The 18755-nt window shown below is 34.6% G+C and overlaps 1 protein-coding gene across 1 annotated transcript in view; it reads right to left on the bottom strand.

The window, feature by feature from the left end:
- The window catches only part of LOC136037123 (collagen alpha-5(IV) chain-like), a 151832-nt gene that overhangs the window by 21800 nt on the left and 111277 nt on the right, over positions 1-18755 (bottom strand). The window contains exons 24-26 of the mRNA XM_065719608.1: positions 11563-11658; positions 7824-7938; positions 3282-3459 (exon numbers count right to left, since the gene is read on the bottom strand). Coding sequence (XP_065575680.1) covers positions 3282-3459; positions 7824-7938; positions 11563-11658 — 389 coding nt within the window. The remainder of the gene's footprint in view (positions 1-3281; positions 3460-7823; positions 7939-11562; positions 11659-18755) is intronic.

Here is an 18755-nt window from a genome sequence, read left to right as displayed (position 1 = left end):
GATGAAACTTGGTGGTAAAAATAATCGTAAGTCCTAGATACGTGATTGAAAGAACCGGAACGGATCCGCTCTCTTTGGAAGAGTTGGGAGAGGAGGATTAATTCTGAAAAATTAAAAAATTGACGTATTTTTAACTTACGAAGGAGTGACAGGCTCTTAATAAAATTTGATGTTTAGGAGGGTATTGTGTCTCAGAGCTCTTATTTCAAATCCCGACCGGGATGGTGAAGGGGAAGTTGGGGTGGGGGAACCTAAAATCTTGGAAAACGCTTAGAATGGAGGGATTGGGATAAAACTTGGCGAAAAAAATAAGCTTAAGTCTTAGATACGGGATTTTAATAACCGGAACGGATCTGCTCTCTTTGGGGGAGTTTGGTGAAGGATTGATTCTAAAAAAATCAGAAAAATGAGGTATTTTTGACTTACGAAAGAGTGATCGTATCTTAAAGAAATTTAATATTTAGAAGGACCTCGAAATTCAGATCTCTTTTTTAAATCCCGACCGGATCCAGCGTCATTAGGGGATGGGGCGGAAATCTTGGAAAACGCTTAAAGCGGAGAGATAAGGATGAAACATGGTGGAAAGAATAAGCACAAGTCCAAGATAGGTGACTGACATAACCGGACCGGATCCACTCTATTTGGTGGAGTTGGTGGGGGGGGGGGGTAATTCGGAAAAATTTGAAAAAATGAGGTATTTGTAACTTACGAACGGGTGATCCAATATTAATGAAATTTGATATCTAGAAGGATCTTGTGCTTTAGAACTCTCATTTTAAATCTTGATAAGATCCGGTGACATTGAAGGGAGTTGGAGGGGGAAACCAAAAGTCTTGGAAAACGTGAAATTCGAGGTATCATACGAATGATTGATCAGATCTTAATGAAACTTGATATATAGAAGAATCATCTGTGTCAGATACTTTATTTTCAATTCGAATCGGAAACAGGGACACAGAGGGTTGGAGGGGGGAAACAGTAATCTTGGAAACCGGAAATCTTGGAAAACCCTGAGAGTGGAGAGATCGGGATGAAACTTATGGGAAGAATAAGCACAAGTTATAGATACGAGATTGACATAATTGGTACGGATCCGTTCGCTTTGAGGGAGCTGAGGGTTGTCAATTTGGAAAAATCAGAAGGTATTTTCAACTTAAGAACGGGCAACCGGATCTTAATGACATTTGACATGTAGAAGGAACTCATGTCTCAGAGCTCTTACTTCAAATCCCGGCCAGATCTTTTGACATTGGGGAGAGTTGGAGGGGGAAACCGGAAATCTTGGGAAAAGCTTATAAATGTCGTAGATACGTGATTGACGTAGCCAGACTGGATCCACTCTCTTTGGTGGAGTTTGGTGGTGGGGTTCAGTGCTTTGGCGAGTTTGGTGCTTCTGGACGTGCTAGGACGATGAAAATTGGTAGGCGTGTCAGGGAGCTGCACAAATTGACTTGATAAAGTCGTTTTCCTAATTCGACCATCTGGGGGGCTGAAGAGAGAGGAAAGATTAGAAAAATTGAGGTATTAATAACTTACAAGTGGGTGATCGGATCTTAATGAATTTTGATATTTAGAAGGACATCGTGACTCAGAGCTCTTATTTTAAATCCTGACCGGCATTAAGCCTCTGATTTTCCTTGTAAATCAATCTATTGATTTCTAGAATTTTGTTAGAGCTCATACCATATGAGCTCTTGTTTTTATTTATTAACTCGTTTTTATCAACTCATTGACTTGTATTCTTGCGCTTTTGTCATACGAATTTATAGAAATGTTTATAAACTTCCGATGACAGTACAATAATACAATATCGAAATTCCTCACCCCTTCCCTATATTGCATACTTGCCTTTGTGTAAATAAAAGAACATAAAAGAATGGTAAGAGACAGGAAAAAGTATAAAGCAAGCACTATTATATAAGACTGGATAATGTAGTGGTAAGAACGTTTGCTTATGGCCGTGCATTATGCCTCTGATTTTTCTTTTAAAGCACTTTATTGATTCTTTGAATTTTGCTAGACCTCATACCATATGGGCTCTTGGCTGTATTTGAGAAGTATTTTGTAATTTTCACTTAATATTTTCCTATCCTTTACTGTGCCAATTAAACTTTTACCATTTTTGCTTTCCTGTTTTTGGTTAACACTGTTGCAAGTTTGGAAATTGCAATGTGGCTGATAGGATAGCTGATAGCTCATAAAATAATGACTAGACCTTTAACACAATGGCTATAATTCCTGACTAATCATGAGTTGAAGGTTGCGTAACGTATACATATAAAATATGTTAGGATGTGGGAGGGGGATTAAATCTGATATGATAACTTACTAATTTTTTGATGAATTATGATAAGAAATTAAGTAATTCGGTATTTTCTAAACAAATCTTTTGAATAGTTTCTAAAAAGTAACTATAGAGCAAAGGTTTATTTGATCAAATTACAAAAGTAACAAATTGCAAATAGTGTATATTTGTGGTGAAAAACTTGTTACATATGCAGATGGAAAACGTTTTGCTTCCCAATACTGTTAAACAACACAGTTTAGAAGCGCGGAGGGGGAAATATAAAAGAGATATTTAATTAATACAAATTCTGGTATTTTCTATAGGAGTTTTACACAAACATCGCCAAGATCACTGCTATTTATTTGCTTATATAAAATATACTAGCCATTTTCTTTCTTTTTAGTGGATTTTTATACTGCCCTCAAACCTAATTAAATTATCTTTTAGAGATGAAATTTAATTCAAGTTAAACATATCAGTGTGATTTCTCCAGATTATACTTATTTTTCCTTTAGACTGCCACATGATCTGCTTTTTTTTATTATACAGAATGTTCACGCTATAGTGAAAATCCCACATCCAATTAGTTAAATCCGTAGATTTACTAGGAAAATCGATATACGGCAAGGAAGTAAATGCAAAAACAGTAATAACGATATTTATGAATTGAAAAATTCCGCAGAGAAAATGAATTTAAAACTTTTACTGAATGGTGCTAGCCATTTCACAAGTTCTAAAGTAGGATCATGGTTCCTTAGTAGTTCCTGATCTGAATATGAGGATAGTTCAGAAAGTAAAATACAAAAATTTAAATGGCAGAAAATGCATAATGCTCTGAATTAAGATCGACGTGAAAGAATTTTTATTCTGAAATGTTAAATTGGTAACATCAATGCGGGAAAACAGAACTCTTTATAATTCAATTCACAGTCATTTTATTTTTATTCTCAGGAAGCATATTGAATGCCCTTTCTCAATAAGACTTTTCAATTACCTTGCCTCCATACTGTCCTCTGAAGCCAGGCATTCCAGGACGACCAGGACTCCCTGAGGGGCCCTTAGGGCCTATCAATCCAGGACGGCCATCAAGAGCTGCCTCACCTAAGTCACCTTTGAAACCAGGGACACCAGGTAAGCCATCATATCCTGTTTCACCCTTCATTCCGTTGAAACTGCAAATTGAAAAAACATTTAGCTTCATTGCATTATTTTTATTAGTAATTTAAACAATGTGATGAAACAAAACGTGTTAATTAAGCTCAACTGAAGTAAAAAAAAATAATGCACAAAAATATACATCTATTATTCTAGAGAAGTAGAATAGCCTGGATCAAGATTATTGTTGACAGTTACCTTTCAACACTATGATTGAAGTTAAAGTGGGAACGTCCATAGAAGCAATTTAAAACATATTTCCTAAAAATATAGTAGCCTACTTAAAATTTAGCCTTTTATTTTCAGTCTTAACTTAGAAAACCAAGAAAAGGAATATACCAACAGTTTGCAATGAGAAGTATAATTACATTTCAGTGAAAGCTGAGAGTAATAAGCCAAAATGAGAGTAATTTGGTAATAACCAAAACGAGAGTAATAAGCCAAAAAGTAGTCCAAAATGAAGCCGATTTGGACTACTTTTGTAATGAAAAAAAAAAAAAACAGACATTCAGCGTCTGCTGAAAAGCTCGATCAATCCATGAATTACACAATAATCTGTTAATACATTGACAAAAATTGAACTTCAAATAGAGATGTCAATTGCATTAGGGGGGGGGGGCGTCATCTCTGCATGTTTTCAGCCTGCTCGTGAAACAAATAATACAATCTCTAAAATTGGACACGAAGCACAAATCACGACATTACTGAATTGTTTGCCACCCAAGTATTTTGTAGGTGGCCAAAACGCCACAAAAGGCCATTCTGGGTGAGATAACCTGAGCTATGACAGGTCGTCACACAGATGAAGAGCCTATTGCAACTCTGGATAACGTTTTATAATGATGAGCAAATCTAACCTCCCTCAAAAGTTTACAGTTCAAAACATATTGATGGTCTGACAATTGCATAAACAAATTACTATGCATAATACGACGACAATCCCAACCAACAGTCACAAACATCTTAGCAGCTATAGAACAAATCTTGAACTCCATATTTTCTCATTTTCAACCCCTTAAATGTAGTTGATGAGCTACTTAGGTCGTGCATAACACTCAGCCGAGAAGACTCTTAATCATCCGGTTGCTAATCATCCATGTTTTACATGCACTGGAGGCAGAAACTCAATGATAATTTGATGGGAAATGACGGACCGTACTACCTTGTCAAAAAGCTCGGGCTCAAACTCAAAGTCTTCATAATTCGATTGTTACGTGTTTTAGAAGTATGTATAGAAAGCTCCATGTTAAAATTAAGGTACCTGTTGATGGTGGTTTTGTTTTTTTCTGAAAGTTTGATTCCTGTGCAAAAAGGGATTAGACAAGGTGCTATTACCTCTCCTCCACTTTATAATAATAGTGTCCTTGAGGCTCAGTCGCATACGGTCACTAGTTGTATTTATCGGGGAATTGAAGTTTCAGTATTGAATTACGCTCATGATGTGTTAAACATAAGCCCTTCTGTGCTTTCAATTGAGGAAAATTACAATATCTTAAGTGCTGATTAGGCTAAAATTAGTCTATCATCTAATGCTAGTAAAAGTGTTCTACTTGTCTTTGACGCCAAGGGTAATGATGATGTTTCCTTTGAGGTTAAGTTCAGTGATCAGGTGATTTCTTCTTCTAAATCACTGACCTATCTTGGGCTCATTTTTGGTCATAATATGAAGTCAACCCGTAATGGCCTGATCGCAAATTTCACTGAAAAGCCTCGGAAGGCTTATGGTGCTTTAATACTTCGTTGAGCACATTATAACCGTAGTATTTGCTCGCGTTTATATTATGCTTGTGTATCCTTTCACTTGCTAGTTCTTTCGCCTTTTCGGATTGTTTTTACCGATAGCGATAAGGAGTGCATTAGATCCCTCCTCTTTAAGTATGCGAAGTATATTTTGGGTCTACCACCATGGACACGAAATACTAAAATTTCAGCCAAGTATAATTTGTGCAACCCTTTAATGATTGTTATGAAACCAAAGTACCAGTTTGATTTATCGTTGGATCATAAGCATAGCCTTTTTCAACCTAATGGCGATCGCCTTTGAACGTATTGCTTATGCATTTTCTGTTTTAATTGTTCTATGTTAGCTGCTTTGTGTGTTATTCGTAAAGGCCTTTTTTCTTTTTTTCTCTTTATTATCTTTTCATACACTTCATTGTGTGACAATTTATGTCTATTTATAATGGACAATAAAATTATTTATTTTTTTTACAAGCCAGGTTAACTCCTAGCTCCCATAAATTGTCTTTTGATGGAAACTCCATTAAGTTTGAGAACTGGATACAATTTTTTACTAGAATTTGTGCGGAGAAACTCCAATCCAGATTTGCTGATATTTTCAATGTATACGAGAAATCTTTTGTAAGATACAGTAAGGATAATTTAAAATCACTACCTTTCACAAAAAGCTAAATGATAAATATCTAATTTCTTTCCCGGAAAAAAGATTTAAAAGTGCTCCAGTGACAAACCATTCATTAGTCAATCCATAAAAGCGCTATTTAGAAAAAAATTGAATCTTTTCATAAATGGTAAACTGGAAGAAACTAATAAACTAAGAAAAGCAATTGAAAAGGAAATACGTAAATCTGAACAATCCTAATACAAGAACAAGGTCAAAGAATTGTTAACCAATAAACCGAAAATAGCTTGATTTCAACCTACGTGAATCCCCAGAAGTTACTGCTAATAATCTTAACAAGTTTCTTGCTTCTATCGTCCAGAACCTTCCGGCATTATCTTATCAAATTACCTACTGATATTCTCCTGTCTGCTTTCCCAGTCTGGCCAATATCCGCAAATTCGGAAACGGGGTTTCATAACCTCTTGAAAAAGGAAGACAGAAAACTTAGTTTTAAAGGTATTCGTCCTATTTCACTCACTCCTATACTCTCTAAACTGATTCCTTGCAGATTGGCTAAAGGAAAAAATCCTACCTTTTACTGACCTGACACGATTCAGCAACATCAAATCCACTTCTAATTCCCATCACCTTGTTTTTCTTATTGACTCAATTGGGAAAATTCTCGAAAAACCTAATTGCTGACTAATTTTTTAATTTCTATTGACATTCAAAAAGCATTTGACCTTGTTAACCAAAATATTTTGTCCATGTCTTTGCTTAAGCTCTTGAATAAAATTTAACGTCCCCTTATCCCATTCTTTACGGATCTATACTTCCTTTGTCTGCCCGCATCTTGAATATGCATGTCCAGTTTGGCATCTTTCGTGATGAATCAGAAAAAAACTGAATCCATTCAAAAAAGAGCCCTGAGAATAATTGTTCAAGAAGCTAAGGTACCATAGTCACTCCTTCTAAAAAATGCCAAGCTAGAGACTCTTGAGCACAGGAGAGAAACGTTGTGCCAACGTTTTGCAAAAAAAATTTAATAACAAACCTTCGTACGGAAAAGATTTCCCCCCGAAAGACACTCCCCATCCAGACACAGTCTGTCAAGTACTGTTTTTGAACCCGTTCCTCTCTTATACTCCATCCATTGATTAATCTCCAGGTATAAAAAAAACCTTTGTCCCCTTCATTACTGATAAAATGAACCGCTAGTTTTCCTCCTTTTTTTCTTTGGTACTGGTGATACACAAATTTAATGTTCGTTTGATTTTTTTTTGTTCCCTCCCCTTTGTTTATATGTTCTTTTTTAAACCCTTTCAACACTAATTTTATCTCGCTCTTTTTTAGTTTTGTTTTAGTTTAACTTTTTTACTTTCTGATATTTTGCAAAATTTTTTTCTTTGACTAATGAATGGCTTTGCCTTTCAGATTTGTTGTTTTTACATTGTTTAGCCAGTTTTTTAGTTGTCGTGCTATTTTTAGGATTTTCTTATTTTATGGTTTTATGACTCCGAAATACGAATTCGGTCCTTCGGGGCTTGTGATAGTCATCATTTGAAATTAAATATCTTATCTATCTTCCTGCAGGATATCCTCAATTTTCTCATTAACTAAATGCCTAGCTTGAATTGCGCTTTTTTTGCGAATCACAAAATGTGGGAACTGAGGATAACAGATCACATAACTGATGTGCCTAAGTGCGGCTACACATTACAATTAACACCCTACAGTTTTTAAGTATTCGACCCACTCTCATGTTAGATTTTGATTGCTGGTAGATTTTGATTCAGTAGATTACATAGGTGGTATTGGGTAATTGGCTCTTTTGGTTAGAGGACGAAATTATGAAAGAAAAATTTGGCTCCTCGGATAAAAATGGTTTTCCTTTTAATTATATATACCAAAAAGAAAACCAAATGGAAAAAACTTATAAATGAACAGTAACGGTCAGTTACACTAGGGTGATAAAATCAATATAAAAGTTTTTACTATGTACTTTAGTCTACTATTCTAGGAAATACATTACTTTACCTTATCCCAGAAGGTCCCTGGTCTCCTTGTTCACCTTTAGATCCAATTATACCGGGACGACCAGGAATTCCGTCATATCCAAGCCTTCCTCTAATTCCTGGTGATCCAAATTCACCTATGAAAATTTATTTATTTTAAATTTTTTTCTTGATCCTGATATAATCATTGTTTAAAACTATCAGTATAGCATTAAGTAGTGAACCCTACGGCTGTAGAGAAAATACATCAGCGGCCAGTCATAGACTACAATCTAAACTGATATTGTTCAAGTTTGATATTACTATATAGTATAAATGCAGGTATTCACACATAGCAAAAAAAAGAGGCTCTGGATTTCAGTCCTCTTAGCTAATAGTGAAATAAAAATACTCACGAAATTTAACCACTGCATGTGAATGAGTCAGCAACAAAGTTGCGGCTTATGGTTGCATTTTACACTTTTATAAAATAAGCGTAAAATGAGAATCAGAGACCCTCCGTGCCCGTCCACTATTAAAAAATTTCAGTCCATGTCTAAAAAATTGCTAGATTTTCAGTTTTAAAAAATAATGTAAACGTACTATAGAAACTGACCATTGCTGGAAATCTAAACCAAAGCCTCCTTCACACAAAGATGGCAAATCTTAGAGTTGAGTTACGACGGCCCACCAACAGATTCTTCCTAAAAACTGTATTCTAATGTCATTCTTAATGCGCTTTTACGTAGCTTTTACATTGATGTGGGTTAAAACTATTTCAAAGTAAATAAAAAAGATAAGTTTAAAGAATTCTTGGTATTAAAATATGACTCAGAACATGACTCTAAGCCACATCCTCCTTTACAAAAAGAAGGCAAATATAAGAGTTGAGTTGCGACAGCCCACCAACAGACATTTCCTAAAAACCGTATTTTAATGTCCTTTTTATGTGTTTATACTGAGCTTTTACATTCCTGTGGGTTAAAATTATTTCAAAGTAAATACAAATGACAAGTTTAAAGAATTCATGGTATTAGAATATGACTTAGAACACGTTTTCAAAAGAGATTCTGAGCAAGATCAGATTGAACTTTTTGGTGAGAAACAAGCACTTAATTACACTTTTAGTTACAGACTCTTTGGATATGAACAGTGAAATATTTTCGTTGGGCCTGAAAATGAACATTGAAAATATGTATGTTAACTTGATAAACCTAAGACGAGCAGAAATGAAGTCATATTGTAATTCAAACCTAAAACGAACAGAAATTACTATCAATAAAGAAATGAAACCCAATATGAATAGAAATTAAAACGAATGTTCACGTTAGACACAAAGATAATAGATAATGTTATAGATGAATGTTTTTTTCCTAAAGGGAACAGAAATTGAAATGAATAATAAAGTCAACCTTAAGAAGTAGAGAAAATCCTAAACTTTTTAAAGGCCAGAGCGTAATTTGCACTTTAGTGAAAAAGACTTGTATTTCGAGCAAAGGATTCTATTAGTAAAAAGAACAAACGCTACCACTGATTGGCAATATACAGCGTAAAAAAGCAGTGATTGAATGAGCCAATTTATTTAAGAATATAACCCTAACATCTTGTTATTAAACAGGAATTGAAAAGAAATGTATATATCAGTGAATACGGGATTCTTTTCCATTTATTTTTGTTTTGTTTCATGATTCAGCTTGGCAACACTGTCCACAAAACTATGCGCAAAGCCTTTTAACTTTAACATTCGTGTAGCAACTAAAGGAAAAATCATAAAAAATCCTGGTTTTCAAGCACGAATAAGCCTAAAACGGAGCCAGAGGGGAAAATATGTTCTCATTTTGATGCTCTTAGTACTTCGAAGTACCAACATACTCTTATTATTTTTATTTCATTTTTTTTATATTTTATTTTCATTTCGATGAAGTTGTTAGAATACAGTTCTAATTTATGATAGTAATTTTGATAATTAATTTTAGCTCTAATTCATTTCAGGGTTTTGCTCTTTTTTCTTTTACGGAAAGGAAATTATATGGTTATTTATTTCTTTTTTTTTCGGCAACCACAAATTAAAGAGATGGTCTTAACTTGAGAGGGGACTCATTCGACTGAAAATTGTTAGTTCTAGCGTGATTTCCAAGATTTGAAATCTACTAAAGGGGAACCAGACCATTCCCCGTCCCCTTTATAGCTGCTAAGTCCCCCTTAACCTCTCAAAACATCCGATCAAAATTTTAAGATGGCCATTTAGTTCAAAGGCGCCAGGGCCATAAATATACCTCAAGGGATGACAAAAGTTGCCCAGTCATTGGAACAAGGACCGTAAATGTTACAAACAGCTCATTGTCTGTAGTGAAACAGCTCATTGTCTGTAGTGAATAGGTTTTATATGAAAAACGGGGGTCTTCTTGGATCTTACGGGTGTAATTGGCAAGAAACTTTTAGGGATCATTCTCTAGGCCAAGAGAACCATGCCAGTTTTCTAGGGAGGAGGGAACCCGTTAGAGGACTCTAAAATAGGTAAAAAAAATTGTCCTAGACCAGCTCGAGATTCTTAGGCTAAGTTGAGCCTAGTGGCCTAAGAGTTGTATGGGACATAGGCACATAAAAAATAAGCCCAAAAAAGAGCCAGTAAACTTTTTTTCGATGGACTCAGAGCTTTTAACCTTAAGCCCTTGGGCTAAGGGGATCCAAGCGCAGGAGAAAAAGTAGAAAAAACGTTGGTTCTCTCAAAATGGGGCCCAAAGAAGGGCCAAAAAACTAATTATTTTTTGTGAACTACTTGAAATTGAAAACCAAACTCCCTGGCCCAAAGGGATCCTAATGTAGAAAAAAAATGTAGTTTAGGGGCATGGGCACCCCAAAAACAGGCTTTCGAAAGGACCAAATTTTTTCCAATTGGATTTAAACTCTTATTGGCTAGAAAGTCCTTTGTGTAATCCAATTCAAAGAGACAAATTAAAAGTAAAATTCTCGTTGCCCCAAGCATCTGTCCAAATAAAGAAAAAAAAATTAGTTGGGGCCTGGTTCTCCAATTTTGGGGTCCTTGGATTGACTTGTAACTTAATAGAATCGTTTCCTAAGCTAAGAAAACCAAACATTTTGTTGGGAGCGAGAAGGGTGTTAGGAGGGCCTAAAATGGACCAAAAAGGGTCTAAGACATATGTTTTAATTTGCTAAAATCTTAAATCTGTAAGTCTGTGGGTCAATAGACCCCAATGTATAAGGAACAGTAAGAAACAACAAGAAACAATATTGGTTTTAACCGAAAAAGACTAGAACGACTTGAAAATTACACCCTTAAGCGTTTGGGTCAAGGAGAACCTCACACAGACAAACAAATTTCAGCTTGGGGAAACGGTCCTTAAAAACTGGGGACAAAAAAACACTCCAGACTTTATTGTTAGCTGACTACTTATTTGTCACAACTTTTCTACTTTACCATCTATTTATTTATGATAATCTATTATTACTTTTATCCTCTTTTATTATAGTTTTACTTTAGTTTTTTATATACTTCTTTTCTCTATATAGTTCTTCGTTTATTCTTTTTTATTTTTCTTTATTTTCTTTATTTGTTTTGTATAGTTCTCCTGCTGTACCGGCGAGAATATCTCTCGGAAAAGAATGACATTTTTAGTTTTGTCCAATTTTCATCAACCAAATTGTTTTTATCATATTTCACCGCCATTTCTTAATAAGCACAAAATCTGATAAGACGTCGTTAATGCATGACAAAATCCATAAAGATTTTTTACAGTTGAATACTCATTTAAGGTACGTACCTTTGTCTCCTGCATCGCCCTTTGGACCTTTCAAAGACAAACCAGGCAAACCAGGAATACCAGGAAGCCCGTTAAGGCCATATTCACCGGGTGCACCTAAAAAAGAGACATATTTTAAACTTGGGCCGAATATTTCTCTTTTATGTTAGTCATTAAAAAACAATGGGAAGTCAATATAGTTCCATCAATCCATAGATTTTGAAACCTGAATTTCCTCAAAATAATTTTAGGCAATTTTCCTCTTTAATCGTTTTAACTGTCTTTTCAGGAGTCCCCCCGCACCATTTATATACACTTTTATTTTAACATCATATAAATCGATTTTTTTAAGTTTAGGTGTTTTTTTTCAACTTCTATTTTTACCGACCAGAAAAAGTAATTAATTTTCAACCAGGAACATGAGATATTTTCCTTCAATTATCGAAAATATTGGCATTAATAGCCTGTATTTGCTATCAGGATGAAGGTAAAATAGAGCTGATAATTTGGAAACCATACTTCTTCTACTCCTTGAGGAGTCCACTAGAAAACCTTTGAAGTCTACAAACAATTTAAGAAATTTGAAATGTCTAGCTAAGTCTATAATGCTGTCCTTTCATAGTAAATACTGCAGGCCTGCAACACAAATTGAATATCTAAAAGATTTGATTCCAGAAAATTTCAAGAACCCTCACACTATGGTATAAAACCAAAATACAATCGTAATAACAATAACATTTATTTATTACCCACAGTCATTAATAAGATAAATAGGGGACTAAAACATAAACGAAATTTTTTTTTGCTCCCAGGGGTAATCGCACCGAACCACTTGTCCTAACATATCAGAATTTTCGAAAGAAAATTGAAAGTTTTAGTGCCCTTATTAAGTAGAAAAAAGATCATACTACAGAAAGATAGCCTTTTCTATCATCTTGTGGTATAAAACAATAATTTTGGCTCACTCTTGACCAAAACTCAACCAAGTGAAAATTATAGGATAAGCAATCGAAAATTATAAGATAAGCGATTTTACAACTACTGAGAAGCTACATATTTAGCTTCCCAGTTTCAGAGGTCAGAGCCCACAAGTTGTCATATGGGGTTCTAAAGCTACAGAGGGTTAATATAAACAATTACGTAAAACCAAGTTTTTTTAAAATAAAATTGAAGAGCCATATAGGAGGTTACAACAAACAGAAATTATCCTGGAGTTGAGGGGGCTAAATGTGCATCAACAAGCCCCTCACTTCTTGAGACATATTAATTATACCGTTCCTATTGCTCTTTTGCTAAAGAACTCGTTCTGGAAGTACTGGGGAAATAAGTCCCTTCTCTTATTTAAATTTCCCTTCTGTTGTAGTTCATTCTTGAATTATTGAGGATATATGTCTAACTTTAGCATAAAGATCGGAAGGTTGAGCAGGGGGGGGGGTGGATGCTCCCTCAGATAAAGAATAATGCTGTTAGAATTAAAATTTCCACCTAAAATGAAAAAAGAAATATGTTCATACATAGAAATCATGGAAGTTTTCAGTTCATACATGTGGAATATAAGATGAAAGAACTTTTCATTAGGACAATATTGGAACAAATGATAAGGAAGAAAAAATCACCAACAAGAGCTTGGTATGAAACACGAAAAAAAGAAGAATCATCCACCGAAATATAATAAAGCATTCGAAGGAATTTATGAAATAGAAAAATCAGGAATGTCGCTTGAGATAAATGGAAAAATTGTTAAAGAAAGACTTAAGGAATATTATAAAAAAGGAAACAGTTTACTCCACTAAAGATAATTGAAAACGGTAGTTATAGTGAAGAAGAGGTGGGAAAAAGTTTCATGCTGCTAGAAAGTTGCCTACTGCCACCAAAAGTTAAAAGAACACATGTTTTTCTTTATGCATAATTTGATAACCACGGAAGAGTGGAAAGTAAAAAGTGAATATGAGTGGTAGTAATGGACTATGTAAACTATACAAGAAAAAACTAGAAACGCAATGTCACGAATGTTTGAATGTGAAAAACAAGAAACAAATATAGCAGGACCGAGGAAGTTAATAGCAAGTGTTACGAGTAAAAAAGATGAAGTTAACTTAGAGAGAGCTATGTACCTAAAAGTAGATGATGATGCGTATATGAGGGCAATAGTGTACATAATATCGCGTTTTGTTATTACTCGTTTAAACGAAAAGAAAAGCAGTAAGATTTATCATGTGATAAATCGTGTGGAAACAGAATGGAAAAGGGCAAGGATTATGAAGTGTAAGAAAATTGAGGAAGTGTTTGATCTAAAGTAGAAGGGAATAGTTTTCGTGCCTTGGTGGGCAGGAATATGTTGTTAAAGGAAAAAAACAAAAGGAGAGTAGAGAAAAAGTATAGGGTTTAAAGGATTAAGGCTTTATATTTGTATGATATATTTTTTAATTTTGTAGCAAGGATTTGGGTAGAAGATTAGAAAAGGAGTTTATAATTTTGGTATAAAAAATAGTTATTAAAAATGGTAAAAAAAATCGGAATATATATTTATGGAATAAATTTAAAACTTAAGTTAAATATTTCGAACTTTTAATGAAGTATTAGAGATTAGAATTTTATATTTGGTTAGAATTTTTATATGGGGCTTAAGATTGAACATATATTTTTAGGGAATGTAGAAATAGTATAGGATTTTGTATGAATTTTTAGACTATTGAGTTTACATTTGAAGTCATTTTTTATGATTGTTTGAAATTTATTTTAAATTAGTGGAATTTATTTTATATGTTGAGGGGGATACGATTCGCCTGGATTATGAAATATTTGATTTTTGGGGATTTTTTTTAGGATTGTTGTAGTAGCCCAATAGCGCAAGGCCCATCGAGAGTAGAATGTGTTAACAAAAAAAGAAATAAAAAAAGTGGTGTTGTGTTTTTTATCTTTATTTTTTTTTACTTATGTAGATGTAGTGAAAAGTGATTTAAAGTGTTTCAAGATAAGTGAAAGTATTTTAGAGTAAAAATGATGTTTATGCATTGTAAATTTGTGTTTTAATGTTACATATTATAGGCCGAATGAATGGGAGCAGCCCCTTGCCGCCGTGGGTAGCTAGAATGAGAATTTCGAAATTGTATGGTAAATTAATGGAGAATCGTATGAATGGGGAAATTGTGCAATAAAAAATATTTTGAGGAAAAAGGCAGATAAAATGGACTACGAGAAAAAAAATTATGCAAGTGAGAACTTAGAAAAGTGGAAAGCTATGGAATGTCGATCAAGAGGTAAGATAGATAGGCAGTAAAGTGAAGGCAATAATAGTGAAATAGGGATAAATTAGATTACAAATAATCAAGGAGTCTTAGATCAAAAAAAGAAGAAGAAAGAAACAGGATTGATGTTTATTTTATTTTCAAGAATACGAAAAGAAAACAATAACCGGTTTGTTTCTATCCATTACGATAGTGCATGAAGTATCACCAACCCATCATCAAGAAAACGAAATTGAAGAGAAAACGAGGAAAGGAGGAACAAATACCGACGGATAAAAGAAAGAAAAGAAGAAGGACTATATTTAAAAATAGTCAGGCATAACTTTTAGTCGTTTTAGGGGTATAAAACAGATCAAATCCAATCCTTCCTCTGTTTCCGGATCGCTGTTGCCAATGAAAAACAGAGCCAGAACTCACAATTTCTCTGGGAACGGTACACGGTTTGATTTACGGCTATGGAGTGATTACTATCAACGTCAGACAAGGAATTGTTAGCGTTTTTGTAAAGCAAGTGATCCATATCTATTTACTTAAACCGGATATAGTCCCATCCATTTAAAAATGTATGTCACTCTATTTGTAATAGGGGCGACCTGGCAGAGCTGATGCCACCATTACACACATTAAGACAGCTAAAGGGGCCATCACGGAATAGGTAAATGCCCAGGAAGCTGCGAGGTTGGTCCATTGTACATCCATTGATCAGCATAATTCAAATGAACCGTTTTCTAGAGCGTTTGAATGGACCCAACATTCAGGTTAGTAAGATACATGCCACATAAACCGGGCCCTAATGAGGCCTCACAACATATTCAAACAGTTCATGGTAATGAACTGTAAGTAATGTGCGACTCGGGATAATAGTTACCGAAGCTCTAAAAAAAGGGATTTTGACGACAATTGATACATCAAAAGAATTGGCTTTTTATATCGATTCTAAGTGTACAGAATACATTAAGTTTAAGGCTACCCGTCAACCGTCAAAAGGTAGCAGCCAAAAGATAAGTGATCTTGATGAAAATCAAACCATCAAGTTCAATGTATAAAAGAAATCCGTTGCAGAAGTTTCATGCTCCCTTCTACATAAATGGGTATTTTTTACTCTTCCAGAAAAAAAAAAATCATGGATGCATGTTTATTTATTTGTTTGTTTTTTTTTCTTTAAGAGTGATTGAATCATAACAATGGTCTTACAGGATCGGGAGATGGCTCGTTATAACAGAAATTTAAAGTTCTAGTATCATTTTTAACAGGCCACAAAGATTATGCCTCGTAAAAGCGAAGTGTCTTGCCATTTTGCGGCACTAGATTACAACTTCAACCCAAAGAGGACTCATCTGCTATCGAAACCGATTTCTAATTACTCTTAATTCCTGTGAGTATTTTTGGTACACTTATTTATTATTTGTGTATGTGTGTGTATGTAGGGGGGGGTGATTGCTCCCAACCCATTGCAGTTTTTTATGCAGCAGAAAAGATTACATTCTCATGCCTACCAGCACAGAGGTACAAAAATGGAGACGGGGCACCATGAGCCTAACCAGGTAAATTTCTTAAGGTTGCTTCGCAAGTGCTACCAAGAGCTCTGTTTAGAGCGATTTTAAATTGTAACATTTATCTTTCCCATTTATACAAAATTTTTAATGTATTCTTGTGTCCAGGGGGTGACACTCCTCCTGCTGGTGTCCATTGGGAACATCTCTGTAAAAGCAAGTCTGTTCCAGGAGTTCGTCTTTAAAACCGTGGAAATGATGACTTTATAAATAATTTTAATATTCCAAACGGCCACCTTACTAATAAATATTCGAGGGGCACTTTTTTTTCGTTCAGGGATGAGTATCATTCTTGAAAATTGTTTTACGAATATTAAAGTTGAACATAAAAATGGATGTTGATGGAGAGAAAGCAGCCCGTAATCACATTAAAGAGAGCCTTGAATAAAACAGTACCGAACTGTAAACAAAGAGCAACCTTTATCAAAAGAAACCGAAACTCTTGAGAGATTGCCATTAAAACATATGCAACGTTAAAATATATTATTTATACTAATTCTAGATATGCATAAAATACATTAATTTTAAATTTACTTCATTTAAAGCTATTAACAAATGAAATTTATATAATTTTATAAACATACATTAAACTCCTTTAAAAAGGAGTGCCATCTTGATCTGACCTGAGGGGAAAAAATATCATCTTCTCTTACTGAGGAGACGATACTTTAATTTGAAACTTTATTTCAAAAAGCATACACACTAAATGAGCTCTTTTTCTCGGAACGTTCCTGTGCAAAAGTAAAATTTGTTTTAAAGAGTCGTTATAAGGGGTGTTATACCTCCTCTTATGTAATCCTGGGTGTGCCAAGAAAAAATGGCTTTTCCTCCTCAACGCCTCGCTCTTTACGCTAAAGTTTAACTCTTTCTCTTAACTCTACTTTTTAAACAGTAAAAAACTTTAGCGTAAAGAGGGGGGCATTGAGGAGGAAAAGCCCCTTTCATATACGGAGTAACTTCTATCCGTTTTAAGTTGTAATGTTGCTCCTTACTTTCATTAAAAAAAAACTTGTTTTTTTTAATTCAATTTCTGGACGTTTTTGAATTAATGCATGTTTTGATCTTGGCTCTCCGCACATAATTAATTAAAACAAAATTTGCATATTAATTTTTTTGGCTAAATGGCTTTCGCATAGTTTTAATCCAAAGATTTTGAGAAAAAAGGAGCGAGGGAGGAGGCCTAGTTGCCCTCCAATTTTTTGATTACTTACAAAGGCAACTAGAACTTTTAATCTTTTACAAACGTTTCTATTAGTAAAAAATATACGTTACGAAAATAACTTACGAAAAGAACTTAGGTAACGAACTTCTATATTCGTATGTTTTTATTGCGTATATGAAGGGGTTCACCCTTCGTCGATACCTCACTCTTTGCACTAAAGCTTAAATTTTGTACCAATTCCTTAAGAATGACCTCTGAATCACAAAGGCCGTAGAATAAATAATGGAAATTGCTAAAAATACTTTAGCGTAAAGAGTGAGGTATTACGAGGAGGTAAATCCCTCATATGTATAATAAATCGTGTTCGTTTTAAGTTTTAATGCTGCTCCTTACTTTCAGTAGATAAAACTACTCATATTTATTTTTCACTGTTTTTTCACAATAGTGCTAGAAAATCCTGCGCCCCCTTCATTGAAATTATCTTCCCCCATGAGAAGTTCCTGCAAGGAAATATCCTCCCACGGAAACCCCCCCCCCCCTAAACAAAAAAATCCCACTGGAAACGTCTGCACACTTCCCAGTAACCATTACTACATATAAACACAGGTCAAAGTTTGTAACTTGCAGCCCCTCCCACGGGGACTGTGGGGGAGTAAGTCGTCCTCAAAGACATAGTTATAAGGTTTTTCGACTATACTAAATAAAATGGCTATCTCAGAATTTTGATCCGGTGACTTTGGGGAAAAATGAGCGTGGGAGGGGGCCTAGGTGCCATCCAATTTTTTGGTCACATAAAAAGGACACTAGAACTTTTAATTTCCGTTAGAATGAGCCCTCTCGCGACATTATAGGACCACTGAGTTGATACGATCACGTATCAACATGTCAACATTTCAACACGTATCAAATCTCATTTTTTTAGAGTTTCAGTTACTATTTAGCCGGGTCGCTCCTTACTACAGTTCGTTACCACGAACTGTTTGATTTGAGAAAGCTTGTTTTTTTAAAATTTTATTTAATTTTTTTTAACTTAGATAGAATATATTTGATCGTTCTGATCATTAATATCATTTTCGAATTTTCTACGATGGCAATTCTTACCCTTTTGAGAGCAAGAAGGCGTAAAATAACTCAAGCTGTTGCTTTAAGAGTATCTGATCCCAAAGATCCAATCCAAAAGAGAGCATGAGAAGTCAAAATATTCGTTCGAATAAGATCGATCCAAGTCTTTTACAACCATAGGTGGATTAC

Source organism: Artemia franciscana, chromosome 16 (assembly GCF_032884065.1).
Source record: "Artemia franciscana chromosome 16, ASM3288406v1, whole genome shotgun sequence".
Lineage (NCBI taxonomy): Eukaryota > Metazoa > Arthropoda > Branchiopoda > Anostraca > Artemiidae > Artemia > Artemia franciscana.
Note: the sequence above shows the minus strand (reverse complement) of the source record. Positions and strands in the feature narration are given on the sequence as shown.